The sequence below is a fragment of the Puma concolor genome, chromosome E1 (genome assembly GCF_028749965.1).
Source record: "Puma concolor isolate L17-30 chromosome E1, mPumCon1.1.hap2, whole genome shotgun sequence".
NCBI classification, from domain to species: Eukaryota; Metazoa; Chordata; class Mammalia; order Carnivora; family Felidae; genus Puma; species Puma concolor.
Window position 1 is genome coordinate 43,448,465 of NC_141680.1, and position 16,307 is coordinate 43,464,771.

Genomic DNA, 16,307 nt, shown 5'->3' on the forward strand with positions numbered 1-16,307 from the left:
CATGGGAAGGGCATCATAGAACCCACAGGCCAAACCCTGCCTGAGGAAGCCCCGGGAGGGCCTCCAAGCTCAGTAGCCCAATCTGGCCCCTGCCCGGGCAGGGAGATGCCTGGTGGCCATTCTTCCAGGACCCAGGCACAATAATTGTGGGAGGAGGAGAGGCCAGGTAACACTGAGCCCATTTTTCGGAGGAAAAGAATCGGAGGTGAACTGTCTTCTCCCAGATCCATAAGGGAAGTTCCGTGTCAGGGCCAGGCCCCAAATTCTGATCGTCTGCCCCAAAGCTGGGGCTCTTTCCAACCCCAATTCTTCTCCCATGGTGGCAAAGAGGACACGGGATGCTAAGGAGAAGCAGGGGCCTTTATTGGGGTCTGGCAGATGTGGTGGAGGTGGGGGTGGAATCCCAGGCCCGGGCCTAGGAAAAGGCAGAGAAGAGGCAAAGGGCCCTAGGAGCAGGAACCCAGCCCTCCCTGCCTCCACCCTGCAGCTCCTCCCCCACCCCAGGTTCCTTACTCCAGCCTCCCCCTGCCTCTGGGAACACAGCACCAAGAATGGACAAGCAGGACCCTCCAGGGCCACCGCTTGGAGCGGAGTGCAGGATCCAGACTTCTGTCTGACCACAGTGGGAGATCTGGGGAGCTCAACGCACCCTTCTCCACCAGGATAAAGTGGGAAGGCGCCTTCTGTCCCCCAGAACAGAGCAGACTCTTTTCTCTGTGATGGGGGAGAGGAGTGAAGCTTGGGCCTCGACGTAGAACCTGGGAAGAGGCTGGAAGTGACATCCCCAGAGGAGCTTCTAGACCCCACCTTTGCACTTGCAGGGTCTCCGCTTTTCCTTCCCATCAACTCTGGTGAGCGGTTCAGAGTCTGGGCAGGGGCAACTGGTGGGCCAGCAGGGACCCGCTCCAAAGACATCTGCGGGCTTCAGAGTGAGGGTTTCCCCAACACCAAATTCCTCTATATGTACACAGGGCAGCACCCACCGGCAGTAGGGGAGCAGCGGCCAGGGCTAGTAAGAGTAGCCACCCTTGGGGCCAAAGGGCTGGGCAGGGCCAGCCAGCTCTGGGAGGTAGGCAGGGCTCTCGTCCAAGTGGGACAAAGGGACTGTGTCCTCCTCACTGACTGGCCGGTCAAACTCGGCCTTGAGGGCTGGACGCTGATTGTCCGGGAAGGCCAGGGAGAAGAGGGCCTCAGGCTCACACACAAACTTGTACACGTAGCGCTCACCAGCCACCTGTGGGAAGAGAGGGGCTGGGTGGGCCTAGCTCTCCCTCCAGGTGAGTGTGGGTTGGGGGACGCAGCCCTGGGCCAGGTCCCAACAGGTGCATGGGGCGCATCTCTCCCATGCCGGCTCCTCCGAGAAGCCAGCTCCCCACAGAGTTCCCATTCCCCAATCTCAATGTCTCCACACTTTGGGCTTTTCACTTACTGTTTGAGCACTTTTTTTGGGGAGAGGGAAATCTTGTCCACAGTTTCTCATTCCCTCTGTCCGGTTCATTATCGGCTCCCACCAACTTGCTGAGAAATGCTCCCCTGCCCCTATCACCTTCCCACAGTTACTGCCTCTCACCCACCCCGGCCCTGGGGCTTTGGCCCCTCACCTTCTGCATGATGCCTTTTTCATAGTAGTATCGGAGCGAGCGGCTCAGTTTGTCGTAGTTCATGGCCGGCCGGTTCTTCTGGATGCCCCAGAGCCTGGCAACCTGGGGACGGGACAGAGGTTTGGGATGCTGGTGCTGGCTCAGCAGACAAAAACAGGGGGCAGGTCAGAAAGAGCACCTGAGATTCTTCGTGCAAAACAGAAGCTGGCCCTGCAGACCAAGCAGCGGCCCACAGACCCAGGTTTGACAAGAATTCAGGTCAGGGGAGGCATGTGCCGCATTCCCAGATCCTGTTATCTCCAGGCCCCAGAGATGTTGGGAGGAGAGGTGGGGACATCCGGGAGGCCCACCTCCTCGGGCTCTATTAGTTTGAACTCCATCCCCCGGCCAGTCCAGGCGATGAAGTGGGCATTCGTTGGGTCATCCAGCAGGGCCACCAGAAATTGCCACAGTTGCAAGGCACCCCTGCGCTGGTAGGGCGGTCCCTCTCGGAACGCTCCGACCCCTTCCTGCTTGATGTCTCCTGGGGAACACAGAAAGCAGGTGTCAGGTTTGTGCCTCCTGGTCCCCCAAGTAACCCCATCTCCCCTCCCCAGCGGTATTGTGATTCTGGGGGGGGGGGGGACGACACAGAAGGCAAGGGTAAGACCCTGGCCCTTTCGTAGTCACTTCTCTGACCTTCAAATTTCTCAGGGACAACACAGACATCATCTGGGAATGGTCGAAGAGGTTTCTCATAGCCATAACCTTGAGGAGGAAGTTGGGGGTCACTCAGATCTGGGGGCTCATCGATATGAGTCTCCAGAGAGTCCAGAGGGACTCCTGCACAGGAGACCCTCCCCGACAGCAAGACTCCCTCCTCCACCTTGGAGGGCTTGGCGGAGAGGAGGGGGCTGCCTTACCCATGGCCCCGTCGCCTGGAGAGTGTCCGGAGAAACCCTCCGTGTGAAGATACATTGATGCACACCCAGGGACATCTGGGAGGGGAGGAGAGAAGAAAGGGTGATGTTACAGGTGGCTGCGGTGGGGGCAGCAGTCCTACCCACATTCGAGAACTCCTTCCTGCCAGCCTGCTTTCCGGTTCTTTTCCCAGCTGCCTGCCAACCACCAAATCCCAAGGCAAGTTCACCCAGAGGGGGCACAAGGCTTGAACCTCTCAGCTTGAAGTTTGGGCCAGAGGGCATGGCCGGCAGCAGCTGGGCCTGGCAAACTGTTGCACAAGGCCCAACATTCCAGGGAACAGCTGTTTCCTGTGAGTTTAGGGGGAGGAGGAAGGGGAGGGATGAACCTCCGGGGAAAGGGTTCAGTGTCCATGCCTAAGACTCCCTTGGAATGGGCTAACCTCCGGTCAGCAGGTTGGGTTCCTAGCTCTGTGTGTGTGTGTGTGTGTGTGTGTGTGTGTGTGTGAGAGAGAGAGAGAGAGAGAGAGAGAGAGAGAGAGCGAGAGAGAGCGTGAGCACACTGAGCATGTGTTTGGGGAGGGAGGAAACGGAGGTGGGGGGCTGGGGGAAGACCAGCAGGTAGGTAGGGAAGGAGAGGGGGAGAGGGAGAGAGAGGGAGAGGGGGAGAGGGAGGGAGGGGGTAGAACGAGAGCATGCCAGAAGCCAGAATGTATCTGCATCTGGGGACAAGGCAGTGGGCACTGGGCCGTGTTTTTTTCATTTCTGACAGCAGAGCATATTCACTCCCTTTTCATTCTACTCCCTAGGATGGAAATATCCCTACTCCACCTGGAGGAGGCGGCTGTGTGAAGCCACCCGTTCAAGTCCCAGCCCCTTCCCGCCCTACCCCCTCCACTCCCACCTATGAATGAGATGGTGAAACCCGACACCTCCGGGAGGAGGCGGGAGGGTGGGCTCATTCATGCCTCCATTTTGTGAATGGAATTCCTGACTCCATTGAGAGGAAGCTGGAGGGGGAGGGGCAGGAGTTCAAGGGCATGTAACCAGATCTCCTCCGGTCTACATCCTTTGAAGGTCAGCAGCGAGAGCGTTTCCCTCCTCCTTCCTCCACCTCACTGCCTGGTGAGACTCAGCTAATGCCCCGGGTTTGAGGAGAGGCGCGCCTTTCTGGTTCTCACTGGGGCAGCCCTGGATTGGGGGGGGAGGGGGAGTTGTGGTTCATCCCCCTACCCCTGAAAGACTGGACATCAGGAAAAGGGAAATTCGAAAGCTCTAGCCAGCTCTGCGCCTACTCGAACCTCAGTATTTATTTTTCTCTTACAAGCTGGCAGATGAATTCAAATTTGGGGATGGCAACAGTGGAACAGAAACCAAGGTTTTCTGGGTCCCTCCTAAATGAGAAAGGCCCTCCCTTCGGGACTTGAGGCTTTGAATTCCAGCTGTTTATGAATGTGGTTGAGCGTATCTCACTCCTGTCCACAGCCAGGCGGAACTAGCAGTCCTATTTCGGTATCCGGCCCCATCAACCCGGAGGCCCCAACAAGAAGGTGGAAACCACACAGTCACCCCGCGTTCCAGTTGGGAACTGAGCCTGGCTAGTTGCGGGTTCATGTTTCTCTTCGTTCAAATCCGTTTATGTGTTTCGGATTATGTGGGGACTGGGACACATCCTATTCATCACTGTGCCTTCCAGCGCCACAAGCCCACACTCCAGGCCGGTAAGGTCATTATAACCTCAAACCCTTGCTGAAGAGAAACAGGAAGAAAGGCTTCCTAGGGAGTCACAAGCTGCCTGAGGGCAAGGACCTGCAAACCACTCATCTTTTATCTGAGTACAAGTTTGCGGACTGGAAAATGACAATTGTTTTGAACCTCCATTAAAAAAAAGCGAGTGGTTGGGTGGTTTGGAGGTAGGCACTGGTAAACGGGCGTGGGGATGGGTGGGTAAAACACTTGGGAGACATTCTGGGTCTAGTGGAACTGTCCATTTGATCACATGCCACCCTCCCCGGCGATGCCCCCCAAACTCCTCCTCCCCCTCCCCGGGAGCATTTCTTACCAGAGTCGTAGGCGAAGTCCGTCTGCTCCTGTTTGATCACCACCCCCGCCCCTGGGTACCTGTGCCCGCTGACTCCACCCTGGCCCACTGGCGGCTGGCCCGCCTGTTCGTACAGGGGGTCAAGGTATTCCTGCTTGAAGCTCTGCTGGGGGTAGGGTGGGCAGGGCTCCGACAGCTGGTGTGGGTAGGGGGCTGGGAGGGGTTCCCGGCCCCCTCCCTGGGAGGATGTGAGGGGGTGGCAAATATCCAAGGGTTGCTGGAAGACAGAGCTGGGTGTGGTTGGAGGGAGAAGGAAGAAGAGATTAATTTGAGCCGTGCTGGGTCCTCGCGCCGGCCACCCCCAGAGCTTGCAGAGTGGGCTCAGGTGTGTGTGTGTGTGTGTGTGTGTGTGTGTGTGTGTCAGGGTCGGGGGTGGGGTGTCGACATCCCTTCTTCCCTACCTCCCCCCACGCCAGGTCTCTTAAGGGCAGGTGGAGAACACTCAGGGATTGAGGAAGAACTGGTGAGGCCGGGGCCCACAGGTTCTGTGCGTCTCCTGGCCTCCTCCTTACCTATGCTCCCCGACGTACCCATGGCCAGGGTGGGGCTGGGAGGTGCCGGAGGATCTCAGGAAACTCCGTTGTTCTGCCCGGGAGAAGGGCTGCAGGGGCGACTGTCCAGGGGCACCGGGGGCGGGGGACTTGATGGCGATTTGTCTAGGGGGGTCATAGGCACTGGAGTTGAGGGGGAGATGGGGGTGAGGGGGCAGAGAAGCTGGGCGAGCATCTTTGAACCCTTTATCCCCCCGGGAAGTGAGTCACAGGGATCAGGGGAGGAGGACGAGTAGAAGGTGCTGGGAGAGGCCCGGGCCCCAAGCGAACTTTTTCTCCTTTTGTGAATCCTGAGAATGCCTCTCCCCTGGGTGGGCCGGTGGCTTCCTCGGGTGGAAAGGCTCTGCCCGGGCCTTGACACACACATCCCTTGAACCCCCTGCTGCGTTCTTCCTCCGGACAACTCAGAGGAAATCCTGAGCCGTGGGGCTCCCCTGACAGGGGCTCAGAAATCCTTTCTGTGGTCTATGTGGCAGTGCATCTGCCGCCTTTCGCCCTCCCTCCCCCGTCCGGGCCCTTCGCCAGGGGCAGGCTGGGGCTCACCTGGAATAAAGGCACTGCTCGCCATGGTGGTAGGGGAGTGGCAGCTTCCTGCTGCAGGACAGGGCCGGGTCTGTGCGGGGACTCTGGGGCTCCTTCTTGATCCTGGTGGGGGGGCTGTGGAAAGCTACTGCAGGGGTGAGGGGTAGGGGTGGGGGCAGAACAAGGCCAGAGCGGGTCACAGAAGAGGCCAGAAGAGCTCCCGACACCTTCTGCTCTTTGACGGCCAGCTGGGTGACCTGTGCAGACTCAGCCCCTCTCTGGGTCTCGGTTTTCAGAGACTCACGGTCAGACAGTTTGGCTGCTGACGCCATGTCTAGTTTCATATGTCGGGCTGATGTCCAATATTAACCAAAGAAACCGTCCAAAATCCAACATTTACTACAACCCCAACCCCCCAGAAAACACCTTTGTAGGATTGAGCACCTCCAACCCAGGGCCTGTGGTTTGCCTGAGCGCCCTGGAAAATTCCAAGGGAGAGAGATGTTTTCTTATTTGGTGCTCTAAAGAATCTTTCTTTCCCCGGCTGAGGTTGGATATTAGCCTACTTGCACGTCAGCTGACCAACATTAAACACATGGTCCTGATTCTCTGTGAAGACTAGTCTCTCCTGTGGCCCCCGCTGGGTCTGCAAACCCCAGCCACCAGGCCGAGCAGCACATTTGGTTCCAAGTCCAAGTCTGCTGAGCGCAAGGGTCTGTCTTCCTGCGTGGAGCCAAATGCCTGTGACTGATTGTTCCCTGTTTTCCATTATATGTGCCCTTACTGCATTTTATCAAAGACAGTTGAGACCGGAGTATCTGACAGTAAAGTGGGGCTTCTCAACAGGGCACTATTGACCTTTGGGCCAGATCATTCTTGTTGTGGGGGGCCGTCCTGAGCATTACGGGGTGTTCAACAGCACCTCTGGCCTCCCTACCCACTAGATGCCTGTAGCACCCCCCCCCCTCGGTTGTGACAACCCCGAACATCTACAGACGTTGCCCCCGTGTCTCCTCGGGGGCAAAATTGCTCCTGGGTGCGTGAAAGTAACTGAGGAAAGTAGACCCGGACCCTGCTGAGCTGGTCCAAGCCCCTCATTTCGGAAACTGGGAAGTGGGGGATCAGAGAGATGAAGTTCGCACGTCCCACAGCCAGGATGCAGAAAGCCCCGATTTGGACCAAGGGCCTCATCTTCCAGTTACTGAGTCCTGGAGTCCAAACCTAAGAATGGGGAGACCTGTTCTCCCTTTCCTTTAGGAGGGAACAAGTTCATCTTTTGTGATTCTCTACCCCTATGACTCATTTCCTGCCCTCCCCGACTCCCCACTCCCTTGACCCAGGGCCCTCCACTCACAGTTTTCTGAATGGAAATCAGGAACGAACTGCTCATCACTGTCTGGTACCTGGGCTGCAGAGAGAGAGGTCAGAGGTGAGTCTGGGTGGGGCCCCCCCCATGGCAGTCCCCAGGAGACACCATTGCGGTGGCCTTGCAGATTAGCACCAGCCCAAGGGGAAAACAGCCTTCCTAGGACACAAGGCAACCCCACCCCAGGTCCTAGCGCCCTCCATCTCTACGCTCCATTAAGATCCTGGAGGGCAGGCTGCAAGTTCCCAGAACCTGTCTGAGCAGATTCCAGAGTCTTTTCCTGGATGCTTTGTATTTATTCCCTCCATTTTCCTGAAGTGAAGGCAGCCCTGCCCCTCCCAGAGCTCCCAGCAGAGTCACATCTGGGATGGGCAGGCATTGCAGGATATCCTAATGAACCTAGAATAACATGGGGAGATTCTGTAGCTGGGCCGGGCCCCGGAATCTGTGTTTTATACAACCTCCCGGGTGAAATCTAGAAATCTAGAACCTGGGGAAGAAGATGGAATAGAGGAAGGGTGGTGGTCCAAGAGAGGTGCATAAGAGGACAGTGGGAGAGGAAGTGGCTGGGGACACGGGCAGGTCCCCTTGCCTCCTGTCTGCAGCGTGCAGCTAGGAGAGGAAGGTTTCCGAGCTTGGAGGTCTGAGAAGCACTCCCAGGGTGCCAGCATGGGTGGCCCTGGGTTTGGGGGTTAGGCAGCAATAGAACAGCAGTTCATCCATGATCTCCAACCTGGATATTCCAGCTTTAATTTCTAGTGCTTACCCTGGCCTCTCCAACACCTTCAGGAGGGAATATAGCAGAGTCCCTCCCCTGACCCCAGAATCTTTGCCCCTCTCTCAAGAATAGTCAAAACAGAAGTGCGAAGGGGTAGACACCAAGAAGAACTTCCGGATACTCCAGGAAGAGAGTGGCTTGAAAGTGACGTGGTGGTGGAAGCCAAGGAAGGAGACTGCTCTCAGAGTGGACAAGGAGGAAAGTGACGGAGAAGACAACCAGATGGAGAACGGCTGGGAAGGACGAAGGGCAGGAGATGGCTGGAGAATACCTCCACTCCCAGCCCTGCAAACACACACCCCAGCCTCTAGGCTTCCCAGTCAGCAGAGGCTCCATGGTTTCTTCCTGGGATTTCAGCCAGAGCCTCTCTATTGGAACTCCCTGCTTCCGTGCTTACCTCCTACAGCAGGTGCCACACAGCTGTCAGAGTGGTCTTTCTGCAATAGAAGGCCCCTCCCCTTTCTCCTTGCTTAAAGCAGGGACCCCAAAGTCTTCTTCTCAGCAGGCCTCTGACGCCCCACGTGGTCTGGCCTGCTTACCTGTCCGACCTGCCTCTCCTTGTCCTTCGTCTCCAGAGCTCTTCATTCCTCTTCCCCAAACCTTTGCCTGCCTGTATTTTTTTTTTCTTCCTGGCCACCGAAGTCCTAGCTGTCACCTGGTCACTTCTTCAGACGTCTTCTCTGACCACCCACACCGAAGTGGTCCCTCTTGGCTACCCATCGCTTCCCTTGTTTATTTTTGCCCTCGCATGTACAGCTACGTGGATGCATCTTATTAATTTACTTGGATCTCTTTAATTCATTTACTTTTATGGGTTTGTTGTCTACCTTCTCCACCTGAAAGTTAAGCTCCCTGAGGGCAGGGGCTTTTGCTTTCTCTGTCTTCCTGATACCCCAGCATCTGGAAAATGGGGTCTGGCTAAGAATAGATGCTCATTGCCTTATGTGTGGACTATGTGAATAAACATACCACGATCCCATCCCCAGGCTGGTGGGAGCTGACACTGTGGACTGGGGAGCAAGAGTGGCAGAGATCCTAACAAACCAGCTCTTCCCTCTCCCTCAGGACATCCCCCTTCCCACACACACAGGCTAACTTTAATAGAGGCAGGTCCTCCCTCCAGAGAAAGCACATCTCACAAGGGATGCTTTAGGCTGTGATCAATTGCTCGGCAGGAGGATTCTTCCCCAACTTGCTTTGAATATCAGATGTGCCAAGTACTTCAAGATACGTTTATGGATAGTTGACATCTTGACAGAGGGATTGGACTGAGGGGTTTAAGAATCAGAAGCCACCAGCAGCTAAAGAAGGACTCCCGAGAAGTCAGCAGGAAACTATTCCAAAGTGATCAAATAAATGAGTAGGACACAAAGTCCCTTGGCAAAAACACACAGGCAGCATCTATCTATTCAGAAGCACAGCTGAGGCACGAAGGCAACCATCCCCCAAACTGACCCAAATCAAGAATCCCCAGGGCATTAAAAGTACATATCCCTGGGGCGCCTGGGTGGCTCAGTTGGTAGGGCATCTGACTCTTGATTTCAGCTGGGGTCATGATCCCAGGGTTGTGGGATCAAGCTCCGCGTCGGGCTCCACACTGAGTGTAGAGCCTGCTTGAGATTCCCTCTCTCTCTCCCTCTGCCCCTCATCCCTGCTCTCTCTAGCTGAAGTAAATACAATGAAAAAAAGAAAAAGAAGAAAGAGTACACATTCCTGGGGCCCCTGGCTGGCTCACTAGGTAAGTGGAGCATGTGACTCTTCGAGCCCCACGTTGGGTGTAAAGTTTACTTAAACATGCACACACTCCCGGTCCCCGGAGAATCTAATTCCATAGGCAGGGTTGAAGCCCAGGCGCCTGTACTTTTAACAAGCACCCCTGGTGGCCCATAAGAACAGGCAGGTTTGAGGGGTGCCTCATGGTCATGAGATCAAGCCCCTATTTGAGTGTCCACACTGAGTGTGGAGCCTGCTTGAAATTCTCTCCCCGGCCTCCCCTGCGAGCTCTCTCTCTCTCTCTCTCTCTCTCTCTCTCTCTTAAAAAAAAAAAAAAAAAAAATCAGGTTTGGGAAACACGAGATAAAAGGAAGGAGCAAACCTTGCTCCGGGGCGCAAGGGCCAAGTTCATCCCCGATGTGCCCTCTGGCCCAGCCACGGGCGATACCCCCAAAATTGGCAGGATGGGGCTGATGGAGCAGGATAAGCAACCTTCCCATCCCTGCTACCTAGGCAAGGAGGGAGGGTCCCCAGGGCAGGGGAGGTGCAGAGCGTGGGGGAGGCTGACGCATTCTGGGCCCCCTTTGGGGCTTCATTACCTGCCAGTTTCCATTGAGGTAATGGGCTGGGGGCATCTCCTGCTGGCGTCACAGGCCAGTCACAGGCCAGTTCACATGACTCTAGAGAGCCCTAGGGGTCATCCTGCCTTCCCTCCCGCCTCAGGCCCCCGAGGTTTGACCCCAATGTCCACTCCGCAGCAGTCCCCGGGGAGGCCCCTCCCCCCAGCACACAGCCCCTCCTCCCAAAGAGAGGCCATCCTCTTCCCAGGGCCGGGAGAAATCAGCCAAGGCAAAAATGGGCTGTGATGTGAACCCCAGTCTCTGCTTGGCTCCTGCCCAGAACACTGGCTTCTCAAACCAAAAGGATAGGAGAGGGGCCTCAATCAGAGACTGTCCGCAAGGATAGAAATAGGAACACCGAGCCCCGAGTTCCTGGAGAGCAGGAGAATTTCTAATTACCGTGTTTGGTCTTGAGTGTATGCCATTTTATTTATTTGTTGACTTGGCTGAGTTTTGGCTGCCGAGCTAGTGTGCCAGGGTCTACCCCCAACTCCATCCTGGCACTAAGGTGGAGTTTATCTGCCCGGGGACATGGCAGATGATTACGGAGGGGGTGGAAAAAGTGCCACGCCAGCATAATGCCCAGAAAGAGAGAATTTGGGGGATCATCCCTCCAATATGGGGGTCAGTAGAAGAGAAGGGGCTTGGAAGCCTCCCAGGCTGGGCTCCAAGAGAAGCAGGTTAAAATAGCCAAGCAGCTTAAGCTCACCCCAGGTTAGCCACCTACCTACACCATATACGCCCCATCATCTTCTCCCCTTCCTGGGGCCCCATCACAGGGTGAAGGGGCCTCTTCAGGAGTTCCAGTAGAAGTAGGGGGAGGCATTCTCCAGGGCTTCTGCTCCACCGTGTCACCACTGGCCTTGTCGCTCACCCTTACCCTGCCCCCACCCTGGTAGCCTCTGTACTGGAAGGAACCAGTTCTCTATCTATGGAGGGACATTTGTCCCCAAGAGCCTTCTGGAAGGGGAGGAGACAGAAAGATGTAGAAGGAGGCATTGTAGCTAGGAAAAACCGGGGGAGGGGATTAACCCCATCTTGCCCCACAGACACGCTGAGGCACCAGCGTGCAAGCACACAGATTCACACACACCCTAATTCCTTTTACTATACGGCAGCACACGGGTGAAACACATCTTCCGTGCACACTCTTCGCACACTAGGGTCTCTTTTTCGACTTGCAGAAATGATGGGGGAAAACCAAAGGGCAAAGGGACTGGAGAACTTGGAGGAAGATTTGGGAGCCGTAAACCTTCTGAAAAGGGGAGCACAGACCCACCCCTTTAAGAACCTCATAAAAGCTATGGATCTTCTCTTCCTAGAAAAATCCACATTGCTTTGTGTATGGTGCACCCCTAACAATTTTACACACAGTATCAGAGGGCTTAAGGACCCCTGCAACCTATCCACACAGATTCTGCGAATCCACAGACTCTACATTATAGACCCCAGCCTCATACAAAGGACATACATGGCCCAGACTCAATGTTCCTTAATACCAAACAGAACAAAGTCATTGTCCCTGAGGGTTCCCGAAGGCTCCCGACAAGCCCAGAAAGGAACCTTCGACCAGAAGCAGCACATTTTTTACCATAACCAGGCACAGCTTGGGCTCAGCCTGCCCGAACCTGGGTTTCCCTACAGCAGCCTGATCCTTTCTCTAGCAACTCAACAGATACCCAAAAACAGACACACCCTCTTAGCCTTACTTCAACCCCCCCCCCCATCCCCGGCCACGGTCTAGAAAAACCTCAAACCCAAAGATGTCTAAGTTGTCTCTACAGAGCCCCACTCACACTCACCCCTAAATAAGCCCGGACGCCAGACTGAACCCACAACCACATCCTCTCGGACCCAGCCTGGCATCCCCTGAATTCTTCACAGCCCCACCCACACTACTAGGACTCACCGCATCTCTCCAAATTGGGGCTTAAAAAAAAAAATCAAACTTGCGAGGGGGAGGTTGGGCTCCGGGTCCCACTCCTCCTGGTGCACCCCACCGCTGGCAAGTTTCCAAAGAAGCTAGACCCCTCCCTACCACCCCAAAGCTCCCCCCTGGGCTTCGGGAGTCACTGACCTGGTGGGAAGAGGCAGGAGAGGAGGCTGGGGTGGTGCTGGGATGGTGCAGGGGGACAAGGCCCCGGCAGCTGCATCTGTCTCCGCAGAGAGAGTGAGGAGCCAGTGGCCTCAGCATCCCCCTCTCAGGCCTGGCCATCCATCGCCAGCTGGGAACCTGAGCTGCTCCCTCAGAAGGAAGGAGAGGGAACCAAGGAGATCCCCACCCCCACCTCCCCACCCACTGGATTTAAATGTACAGGGACTCCCAGGGCAGCAGCATTGAAACACACACACTCGCCCTCACACTGACACATGCACAGTCTCTAGACCCCCCACCGCCAAGGGGTGGGGCTTCCAAGGTTGAGAGAACGTTTTCCTTCCCTTCCCATTCCAGAACCAGGCACAAATGGACCAGCTGCTGCCAAAATGCCCACCTCCGAGCCTGCCCTTAAATCACAGCCCTGGGAGCTGCCCACTGTGGGGAGCACAGGGACCCTCCGCTGACAGACAAGAAGGCTGGCAAGCCAGACAGAAATCAGGCATTGGGAAAGGAAGTCTTTGAGAGACTGTGGAAACTGACACCCCTGCGTTCTTCAGCTCCAGCCCAGCTCCGGAACCTCGGGAGGAGGATGGGCCGACAGGGCATACTCTGCCTGTCACTCAGGGCTGGGCACACGGGGCTTGCAGTCGGGAGAAGATGTGTATAATACCCCAGATCCCTCCAGCACCCATGCAGCCGTTGGCCACAAATTCTACAAAACGTCCTGAGTGTTTGCTCCATGCTAAAAATAGTCGTTCCATTAATACACATATTTTGGGGATACCACGGTAGTCAAGACAGATAGTCTCACTCCAAGGATCTTTTATCTGAAGCTTTTAAAGATGGTTCCAGAGGAGCTGGGTTTGAGCTTTAAAAATCACCAAAGATACCCAGGTGGAAGGATGGCGAGATCTTAAAGCAAAGCCCTTAGAAAGGGGTTCCCAGTGGGCAGCGGTTTCTTGGTTTCCAGAGTGTTAAAATAAAAGGACCCTAAGATGGGGGTATTAACCCTTCCCTTTCAGAGACGGTCTAAATACCATAAGGCTTCTACCTGCAACCCCACCAGCGACACCCTGAGGCTCCACCAAAACACACCAGTGGCTCCAACCAGAAAACACTCGGAACCCACCTCCCTACCCGGAGAAGGCCCAGCTCCTGACCCCTCCCCAGCCAGCTCGCAGCTAACCCCTCCGCAAACACCCCAGCCAAAGCGGGGGGAATTTGCCTAGGGCAGAGGTATTCAGGAGGGAAGGAGGAGGGAGGATCACATGCCATCAGAATTACAATCAAGGCTGTTTGGGGGGGAAGCCCTGGGCCCTCTCTGCCAAAGTGCCGCAAAAAGGAATTATTTAAACTTTTGTTGTGTTTTTGGCTCAGACAGTAAATTGTTTAGCATTGGGGGTTGGGAAGAGGAGAAACCAAGGGGGGTGAAAATCAATGTTTTGGCAACTCCAGCACATAGGTTACATATTAATTGCTCTTTCTCCCCATCCTCCTGTCTCTTATCCGCCCCTCACCCCCAACACACCAACACACACCTTGGCCCGGTGTCTGCTGCTTAACCAACTTTGCAAATGAAAATTTCTACCAGGAAAACGGGCCTGGGGCCAAGTTCCATTCAAATAAGCAAATACCCCACACAATGGTCTGATTCATCCCCAGGCCTAGTTACACAAGCCTGGCTCAGGGCAGAGAAAATAAATATCAATATAAGTGTCTACACTGGGCGCTGGGGAGAGCGGGGAGTAGGAACTGGGGGCGGGGTGGGGGGGGGTGTCTTGGAGAACTCCTTGAGGCGGGGAGAGAGAAGTGGGTTAGGTTGGAATACCAATTCCAGAGAATTCCTCACCCCAATAATAGAGAAAAGGTCACAAAACTACTCACCTTCAGCGAGCCACGTCTCCTGGAAGTGACTGAGATCCTGGAAGAGATCTGAGGGGTGAATAATGGAATTGGAGAAGGTGAGGTGGAGGTGATGGTGAGAGGGAGGGAGCCCTAGCAAGCCGGGTGGCCCTCCCCCCCTTGGTGGTAGGGGCCCAAGAATGATCAGAGTCCCTTGGAGGGGACTCCTTTGGGGAACGAGGCGGGGGCTCCGGGATCGGCCCTCTGGGTGTGCGAGGTGGGGAGGGTCACGATTTGTCTCTCCGGCTCTTTACCTTCGGAGTCGGGGGGCGGCAGGGAGCCGGGGTCCATGAGCTTTCCCTGCGGGACCATCAGCGCTTCGCGCAAGCTCCCATTTCCGGGCGATTTCTGCGGGGAAGGGGAAGAATGCCCCCGAGTCACCCCGAGGCCGCGGGGCCTGGGGGGCGGGGCTGGGGTCCCGGGGTGACACAGGGGCCGGTCAGCGCTGGACCGCCTTGGGGTCTCGGGGAAGGGGCTGTGGGGCGGGGTGCAGGGCGGGGGCGGGCGTGGAGGCCGGCGCCGCGCTCACGCTGCAGAAGGTGTAGGGCACTTGCTGGTCCAAGTATCCGCCTTTCATCCTCCGCTCCATCCGGCCGCTCCCTCCGGCCGCGCGGCCAGGGCCCCGCGCGGGGGCAGAGACCTGGGGGCGGGGGGGCTGCGTTCGCACACCGTCCTGGGAAGGCATTGGGTGGGGGTGGGTAAGGGCAGCAGGGAGGGGCAGTCCCGAGGCTCTAGGTCCGACAGCAAAACTTCTCCGACTCACTCAGGCAATGGGGAGGTTTCCGCCTGCCGAGCTGAGCGCCGCCACCACTCCCCCTCCCGCCAAAGGAGGTCCCACCTGCTCCTGGGAGCCAGGCTCGGCGTTTCGGCTGCTTTCTGCAGCCCGGCTCTGCCCAAGCTCGGTTACATAAGACGTGTGTGTGTGTGTGTGTGTGTGTGTGTGTGTGTGCGCTCGCGCGCGGAGGAGCGGGCGAGGCGCTCACCATTCGCACGCCCACAACTCCCGCGCCCCCTCCAACCCGGAATCCCAGCGCCTCCCACCCCTTGCCCTAGAATCTGCGGAGGCGGCAGTTGAAGAGTGCAGCGTGTGTTGGCGATGGGGCGAGGAGTCACAGACGCTCTCCCTCCCTCCCCCTCCCGCAGCCTCACCTGAGGCCCGGGCGTCTGTCTTGGAGCCCCGGGGGCTCGAGAGCTTGCCCCGGGGCCGCACGGAGGGCCGCGGGGCTAGGCCGGAGCGAGGCAACCCCGGCCCTGGGTTCCCCGCGCACCCGCTTGTTTTCCGGGCGCCGCCGACAGTTGTGAGCCCGGGGGAGCCGCTGATTGGTGCATTTCCTCTGCCTCGGCCTCGACTCTCTCTCCAACCCCCACACCCCCACCCCGTTCCCTTTGTTTCATTGACTTTTGTGAATGAAACCCCAGGGCCGGGCACGCCCGCCAATCCGGAGACTCGCCCGGCCGAGCCGTGGGGGGCGGAGTTTCCCAGACGCGGGGGCCAATCAGAACGCAGGGGCTGGCTCCCGGCTTCATTCACGGCCTGGGCTCCCATTCATAAAAAAATAAACTCCTCAGCAGCCGGAGTTCATTCATAAAGAGCTGAGAGAAAAGGAGCTAAGCGAAGGACCCGAAGGCTTCACCGAGGGGTTGCGCGGTGTCCCTGGGTGTGAAGCTCGGCGAGCTCTTCGGGCTGGCCCGGCTGGCGTCTGCACACGTCTCTGCATCTGCGTGTACGTGGGAGTGTGAACATGCCTGTGTGTGCGCGCCCTGCGGGGAGGCGAGCGGACTTGTGCCCAGAGGAACAGTAATAACTAGCATTTATGAAGCACTTCGCTTCCACGTGCTCATTTCATTCCCATAACCTGGCGAAGTGCTTCTATTGTTTCCATTTGACAGAGATTGAGAATGAAAACTCAGTGAGGGTGGTGGCTTGGCCGCGGTCACTCAGCACAGCTGGGGTTTACAGCCCCCCAACCCCCCACATTCTCCTGTACAGCCCTTTGATGCCACAGTTAAATGAATTAAGCTTTGTGACAGCAACTGATACACAGTAGGCCCTCAATAAATGTAAGTTAGCATGGAATCCAGGCTCTTCCTCAAGGGTCTGCTCTTCAGAGCTGCTCTGTGACCTACTTTCTGTTGATTGCAGTAGAAACCAGAGG

The 16,307-nt window shown here is 56.6% G+C and overlaps 1 protein-coding gene and 1 long non-coding RNA gene across 7 annotated transcripts; one reads left to right on the plus strand and one right to left on the minus strand.

Annotated features, from left to right (window-relative positions):
• Positions 1-342: 342 nt before the first annotated feature.
• On the minus strand, positions 343-15,449 carry ETV4 (ETS variant transcription factor 4). Of its 6 annotated transcripts, none has more exons than XM_086687423.1 (13): positions 15,301-15,449; positions 14,681-14,824; positions 14,406-14,499; positions 14,134-14,181; positions 7,029-7,082; positions 5,696-5,819; positions 5,114-5,275; positions 4,563-4,831; positions 2,504-2,578; positions 2,280-2,348; positions 1,952-2,124; positions 1,602-1,703; positions 343-1,234 (listed from the first exon to the last, which is right to left on the minus strand). In XM_086687423.1, exons 2-13 carry the CDS (start codon positions 14,738-14,740, stop codon positions 1,010-1,012), a joined length of 1,455 nt encoding a protein of 484 aa, XP_086543549.1. In that variant the 5' UTR covers positions 14,741-14,824; positions 15,301-15,449; the 3' UTR covers positions 343-1,009. The 6 variants fall into 6 exon arrangements, with proteins under 6 accessions (XP_086543549.1, XP_086543550.1, XP_086543545.1 ...); XM_086687424.1 differs by having other exon boundaries at positions 5,114-5,257; positions 5,696-5,822; positions 15,301-15,447; XM_086687419.1 differs by having other exon boundaries at positions 5,696-5,822; positions 15,301-15,447.
• LOC112854068 (uncharacterized) lies at positions 2,886-7,097 on the plus strand. The gene is made up of 4 exons (XR_003222950.2): positions 2,886-2,956; positions 3,310-3,625; positions 3,986-4,413; positions 7,015-7,097. It is a non-coding gene; the product is annotated as an uncharacterized LOC112854068 (long non-coding RNA).
• Positions 15,450-16,307: the final 858 nt, after the last annotated feature.

Bases quoted from the DNA above. Each gene is read 5' to 3' on its own strand.
- ETV4 (XM_086687419.1), bottom strand. From the start codon at position 14,740: ATGGAGCGGAGGATGAAAGGCGGATACTTGGACCAGCAAGTGCCCTAC. The intron at 14,182-14,405 runs GTAAAGAGCCGG...TTCACCCCTCAG, and splicing joins GCCGCCCCCCGACTCCGAAG to ATCTCTTCCAGGATCTCAGT. The intron at 2,125-2,279 runs GTCAGAGAAGTG...TGTGTTCCCCAG, and splicing joins TGTCCCTGAGAAATTTGAAG to GAGACATCAAGCAGGAAGGG.